The 6939-nt window shown below is 41.2% G+C and overlaps 1 protein-coding gene across 1 annotated transcript in view; it reads right to left on the bottom strand.

Moving 5' to 3' along the window:
* Positions 1-944: 944 nt before the first annotated feature.
* Positions 945-6939, bottom strand: part of ZSWIM6 (zinc finger SWIM-type containing 6) — a 197427-nt gene continuing 191432 nt past the window's right edge. Inside the window, exons 11-14 of the mRNA XM_059916442.1 lie at positions 6118-6275; positions 5317-5480; positions 3472-3553; positions 945-1832 (exon numbers count right to left, since the gene is read on the bottom strand). Coding sequence (XP_059772425.1) covers positions 970-1832; positions 3472-3553; positions 5317-5480; positions 6118-6275 — 1267 coding nt within the window. The 3' untranslated portion in view covers positions 945-969. The remainder of the gene's footprint in view (positions 1833-3471; positions 3554-5316; positions 5481-6117; positions 6276-6939) is intronic.

Below are 6939 nucleotides of genomic sequence, written 5' to 3'. Positions count from 1 at the left end.
TGTGTCTGTGTGTATACATATATATATGTATACATAAGTTGTATAAATATATATACATATATAATTTCTCCCAAGAGATCTCAGTCAAACCATGCAATCCAAAAGGTGGCTCTGCATAGATGCCCAGCATGAAGCTCACCGCCTGAGCCAACCCTGAAGCAAGGCGCACTTTTAGTCCTTCTGGTAGGTTTTCTCTCAGTTTTTTTTTTGTTTTTGTTTAAAACCAAGCTACTGCAGCTTCAAGTATTTTGCATTACATAGAATATTTTTTATAAATTAGTTAATGTTATATTTTCAATATTCAGACATATACTATAATATATATACAGTACAATAAATGCTCTCATTCTTTTTTTATTTTTATTTTTTTGATAAATCCCTGAGAATGTATGTTGACAGTCGCTAAGTTTCCACATGCACAAGCATTGTGTGCCATGCTTCTGGACGAACAGCACTGCAAAGCCACGTGGGTCAGCCTTTTAACTATTAGTATTTTCGTTTTGTTGGTTTGTTTAAATATGCTGAAAATGTAAAGATGAGTTACAAAGGAGTAAAGCTGAATCCATTCGAGGTACTTATCACAGGATGGAGGTGTTTTGTTTGGTTTTTAAAGCCATTTCAATTATTTTTTTTTGAGGCTGTGAACGTATACAGAAAACAGGAGAGCTATGTGGACTTTTGCCACTTGACAACATATACTCAGTGTAAACCAAACCTTTTTAACCTCTCTCTCATACAAAACCAAAAAAAAAAAAAAAAAGAATAAGAAAAAAAATAAAAAGGGAAGAAAATTAAAAACACACAAACTTTCACATGACAATTTAGTCTGCAAACGCAATATAACTATACACATATAATACCGGTGTGGCTCTGTTCTTTAAGTTAAAAAGGGTACAAAGGCAGGCTCAAGTAAAAACAAACTGTCCCCCCCATTCCCACCCCCACCCCCATTCATACAAGTTCTATCAATCAACCAAACCTCTCCCGAACCAACATCATCAGTTTCTTTTTGCCTTTGTAGATTTGTTTCAGGTTGTCGATAAACTGTGTAAACTGAATGTGTCCATCATGCGCCATTAAGAAGGTCTCTCGGGCCTTGCTGAGGAACTCTATGAACTCACTATAGTGCCGAGGACTGATGTGTGTGAGCCGTGAGTGTGTCGTGTTGATGTAGGCCCCAATTGTGGCATCCAAGAGTTGCCTCAAGGGGGCTTTGTCCAGTGACATGAGCTTACCAGAGTTCCTCCTTCCGTGAAGTCCCACCATGCCAGGAGTGGTCAGAGTGCATCTGCGCAAAATGTCTGACAGTACCGTTGCACACTTGACACTCTTGACCACCAGAGGTATTATAGCTGCAAGCTCATTTTTACCAAGGGAGTGGCTAAGCGCACAGGCCCACAAAACGTCATTAATGGCTGGGTGCGTGTCCTGATTGTAGCTCAGGTTAAGATGGGTCATGGCCAGGGTGGCCAGCTTGTAGGCCCTCATGGGGTACCCACGGTGCTCCATGTACCGTGCTATTGTAAAGAGCTGGGTGTAGCTCATGCCAGTTGTAGCAGCGTCGAGAACAATTTGGTACGCCGTCTCAAAAGCTATGTGATCCTTTTCACACAGGGTCAGCGCGGAGAGGGCACAGTTCTGAGGGTCCTTCATAGCGCACTGCAATGCGAGTGTCCGGGCGCTGCTGGCCAGCTTTTCCTGCTGGTGGCAGTCCAGGTGGAGGCGGACGATGGTGCTGTTGGACATCACGGTGGTTGCAACAATACTTGTGGCTTCAGTGGGAGTAAAAAGCGTAAACCAGCTCTGCATGATGCTGTCCAGGGCGTAAACACCTGCAAGGAGCACAGAGAAGCCCCATTACTGACGAGAGGCTGCCCAGAGGTATTGCCTTATTTCCACTTTATAATCAATGCTTACATTGTTAACCATCACAGGACATGAGCTAGGTCAGAAAATCCTGTAAGGTAATGTGCCTGGGAGCAGCCTTTTAGAATAAGGTTATTATAGATTGCTATTCAGTGAAATGCCTGAAAGGAACATGAACTTCCTGTAATAAAGAACTAATCCTCTCGGTAGCTGGTATTTGCACTGTGCTGCTGCTTGCTTGCCATCTCAGACAATGGCTTTTTGCTAATGAGTTCTAGTTCACTGGGGCCTCCTGTCAGTTACCCACCACAGAATCTGAGTCAGAATAACTACAACCCTCACCAAAATGCGGAGTTTTTATGTGGTCTGTGTGTCTGTGTGTAAGTTTAAAGTACACACAATACAAAGTGATTAAACACACACAGAAGCAGGAAAATGTGACCTGTAGTCAAGAGAAAAGAGTCAACAGAAGCAGACATACAGACGACTCAGATGTTTGAAATGGATGACAAGGTCTTGAAAATAACCATTTTAAGTACACAGACGCAATATGCCTCAGCTGTAGGAAAATCCTAAACGTGGGCCATTTAAAGCGCAGGTACTAAATCTAAGAGAAATTAGGTCTATTTCTTGGTGCAGGGGTAGGGGAGTGGTGTGGCAGTTCTTGGACTGGTATTATCTTTGTATTGCTTCACTAAAGCATCACTTCAGTAATATAATTTTTATACTGAGACCAATTTCCCTTTTTCCAAGATAACATACCATTATAGATTAATAAAAGAAAAATGACAAGAAAAAGGCTTTTACAGTATCTGCTGTGTCAATCTTTAGATAAGCACTGAGGTAGCAGTGTCTTCTCAGCAAGAGGTGTGTATCCTTTTCTGATGCAAATAAGAAGACAGTTTAACCCACATTTATTTCCAATAGCCACCATTTTGTTTGCGTTGGCCTTCTCGCCAGGAATGTATGGGTTTTTTAGTTATGATTTATTGCTGCAGAGGGGAAACAGTTGGCTGAAGGGTCTCACAGATTGCACTGTATGGGCAACCGGGGATCTTCTTATGGCTACTACAAATTCTCACAAAGCTCACCTAAACCACACCCAGTGGTCATTTCTCTGTTGGATACCATGACGAATGCTCTCAGATGGTGAAGAAAAAACTCAGTGCAACTAGATAACTTTATATTGTTTTCATTAAAGTGACCTGAACCATTAACCCACAGTCTAAAGTTAGTTCCAAAGATGGTTTGCTGCCTACCAAAGATTCACTCTGGAATATGAAACTGTAAACTTGATTATCACAAAAAGTTACTGAAAGCACCTTAAATGTGACAGAACAGCTGAATAAAAAGTGTCTGCTCTCTGACTTATTCCATTTTAAATAAGAGTTGGAGCCCCACAGATGTGACAGGAACAGTGTAAGCGTGTATAACTGAGGGTTGACGGTGGGGTTCGGGGAAGAGAGCCCCTGTAGGTTGCCAGAAGGGGCAGGAGCCTTGGAGAAGTCAAGGTAAAGAAGTGAAAATGTTCCTGTATGTATCTGGAAATAAATTAAATCTGACCGTGAGGCACCCTGGAAGGCTCCTGCCCCCGGTTTTACCTACCCACTTCAGTAGCACATGTTACCAGCCACCTCACCATCTCCCGCCGCCGCCAGTTTAAGGTTGACAGTGTCATCCGCATAACCTATAAAGACAGGGTAACACAATGTTTTGGAAGATTATCCCTAAGTCAATGGAAAAAGAAAAGAATTCCTTCCAAGGTATAAACTACTAGGCAGACTCCCTACCACCAGGAGGACGGAGAGCCTTATTTGGAATAAAGCTGTGCATATGAATTTGGACTTACCCACAGCTCCCCTTGCTGGCCTTGCCCAGCCTGGGAGGCAGGAGGTCTGTGTTCTGCTCCTGGTAGGCCAGCTGACTAGATGTGGCAACCTGGGCAAGTCACTCAATCGACCGCTCCTCTCCTCTGCAAAACCCAAAGGCTGGACTGGACATTAAACACAGTCCACGCCCTCTTCTCCTCTCCAGCGTTAACATGCCATGGTTCTCAAATTTCTGAGCCACGTCATGAATTAATTCTGACTAGAAACCCTCAGTTGGCAAAGAGGCTTTTTTTTTTTTTTTAATAATTGTTTTAGTTACCCCTTCAATCTCTGGTTGTTCCTTCCTGGCAATTAAGAAGATAACGCCAGGTCTATAGAAAGAAATCACCTTTGGCATCATTAGCAATCTAATTTTGTTTTTTACTTTCTAATAGATTCCAAGATAAAATTAACTGTATCGTCCTGCTTCCCTCATTTTTTAAGATTCAGAGCATCTAGGGACATAATACTCCTAAAGCCTTGGAAAGGTCCTATGGGATTCCTTCCTGGGTCCCAGGAAGAATGAGGCAGGGAGCAAGCTCCCAGTAATCTGCCATTTACCAAAAAAATCTGCCAGAATTCCAAATACCCAGAAAACTCATGTTAATGGTTCTTTCTGCATCATACCTTTAAGAGGAAAATGATAACAAAAATAAGCCAAACAACAAGAATTTATTTTTTAAAAGAAAACTTCTAAAATGTCATTGTATAGCTTAAATGCAATCTCCCATGCCCTCTGCTTGTAGAGTACTGTAAGTGGCAAGTGCATTTTTCTACAATCTAATTCTTTAACCTTATTAATCACTGTAAGGAGAAGCCATAACTAGAAAACCATATTAATCATCTAATTGGGGCATTCTAGTCCCCATACTTTAGAAAATTAGAAGATGACAATTTCTTTCACTGCTTGCTTTTTATGGAGGGAAAAACACAAATGTTAATAGAGATACCCTGAGAAAAGTAGAAATACAAACTTTTCAGTTCCTGGTTTATACAGTAATCTTTTCAGATACTATAAGGAAGCAAACATCTATCTGCATGACTAACTCAAAATGTCCTTGGTAATATGTCTAAGCAGGCCTGCTGAAGCTGAAACTGGACCCCGGCCCAATCCCTCTTCCTTTACCCTAATTTTCTCAGGGTTATAAAAAAGGAGTCAGAACTGTCCATCTATCATGAAAATGCAAACACCAATAAATATCCATACTTCCTCTAAAAATTTAACCCTAACAAATGAATCGTTATTATACATGAGAGCTTTATTTAAGCCATGTATAGCAATAACTCTTCTTCAATTCATTAAAGGAGAAACAGTGATGTTAAGGCTCTAATACAGAAGAGGATTTTTTATTGAAAGACACAAACAGGGCTTCTAAAGGTACAGTCCTACACATGAGGCAGCAGTCTGGCTCAGGTGGGGGTGACCACAACTGTGAAGTGCAGTGCTCTCCTGAAGCCTAACAGATCTGTGCACCAAAGAGTCATGTACCTGCACTAAAAAATCCAAACAAACAGCAACACCCTAGGATGATGCTTTTATTTAGCAGTCCTTGGTGCCCCAGGAAAGACCACAGTCACATACCTGCAGGCCCAGCTCCAGAGACACCTTCAAAAGAGTGATGTCTGGCAAACTGTCCATGAGAGTTGCTATTTTAAATGCGTCTTGGGCAAGCTTGAAGATGTGGGATGAGGAGTGAATGTTTTTCTGGATGGATTCTAATACTGTTTCCAGCCTCCGAACGTCGCCTGCAACAAACAAGGGGAAACAAATCAAAGCAAAGCAAGGCAAAGCAAAACAACAACAATAGAAATCACACAGCCACACACACACACACACACACACACACAGGGAGTTAAAAAAGGAACAAAACGAAACACAAAGTACAAGTTAATTTACATGAAATGTTCACGGATGGCACAAATGTTACAACTAAGTGTCCCAAGGTTATTGCATATCTATAAATCCCGGCTTCAGGAAAAAGATACACTGAGACACAGCCTCATGACTAAAAGCGCATGTGAACCAGAACCAACATGAGATAGCAAATAGTTCTCTCAGGTTCCTGCTTTTTTATTTCTGGTGAATATTTCAGGGAGAAAAAATGTAACCCAACTTTTTAATCTGCCTCTGAAGCTCACCCCCCATTTACATGGCATGGTAACTAAACCCAAACTCTGCCAGCAGCAAGTTTAATGATGCAGTTAAATGAGGAAAATGCCGGCTCAAATGAGTAGCACCTGTTTTGCTTCATAAGCTAACATCTAAAGAAAAGGATCCCTTACAACATAAGCACCACTATTGAGAATTTGATGGAAAACATGACCCTTAAAATAAAAAGGCAAACTAACAAAATAATCATGAGGCCTCAGGACAACCCAGTACCTTTGGCTGCAGTGAGCATAGTGGATGCCAGCTCGCACTGCTGGGATTCTATGTGGCTTAGAGTGAACCAACGAGGGTACCGGTTGGGAACAACGGATGCCATGTGGTGTGGACGGGTGAGGTCTCCCGCTGGAGCAGTGGATTCCAACACTAGCAACCTGTAATGACAAGACAAGGCAGGCGGCTCTTAGTTACCACTTGTCCATCACCCTGGCCACAGGGACTGCCCAGAAGCCAGAGGAGCAGGTAGATGCTGGGAGAGACTGTTCAGGTCCTTGGTGAGGGAAGAGCTGGTACAGCTACGCTTTGCTGTCTGGATGCTAAAGTTACCTCGTTAATTGCCCATCACCTAAACCTAAGAGGTTTCCTTTCTTTAGCATCATTCAGAAAACGGCAACATTCAAGGAAATTAAGACGTGTAACAATGGAGAGGTTTGAAACACAAGTCTTAATGTTTACCTACTGTAAAATTTCTGAATCTTATCACTCATTAAAAAATAAAAATCAAAAGAAACTGATAGTCAAGTGGATATTTAAAACTGAGATTACAACCGTTAGGAATCAGTGTATAGCTGAGACGAATAAGTTTAACTTATTAAAACAAAGAGGGAAAGTAAAACAAAAATGACTTCTTTCCATATATTCATACTTTCTGCATAATTAGTTCCTTATTATTTCAGAAATTTATAGTTAGAAAATGTTCTATCAATCATATCAGAGATGATGGATGCAAATGATCCAAGTATTTGTCCCTTGACAGTCTTGCATAAATTCAGCATGATTTCTTATTTTAATCAATGTATCTTTATGAATATGTTGACA

Source organism: Balaenoptera ricei, chromosome 3 (assembly GCF_028023285.1).
Source record: "Balaenoptera ricei isolate mBalRic1 chromosome 3, mBalRic1.hap2, whole genome shotgun sequence".
Lineage (NCBI taxonomy): Eukaryota > Metazoa > Chordata > Mammalia > Artiodactyla > Balaenopteridae > Balaenoptera > Balaenoptera ricei.
The sequence above is the reverse complement of the archived record's forward strand: the minus strand, read 5'-3'. Positions and strand labels throughout refer to the sequence as shown.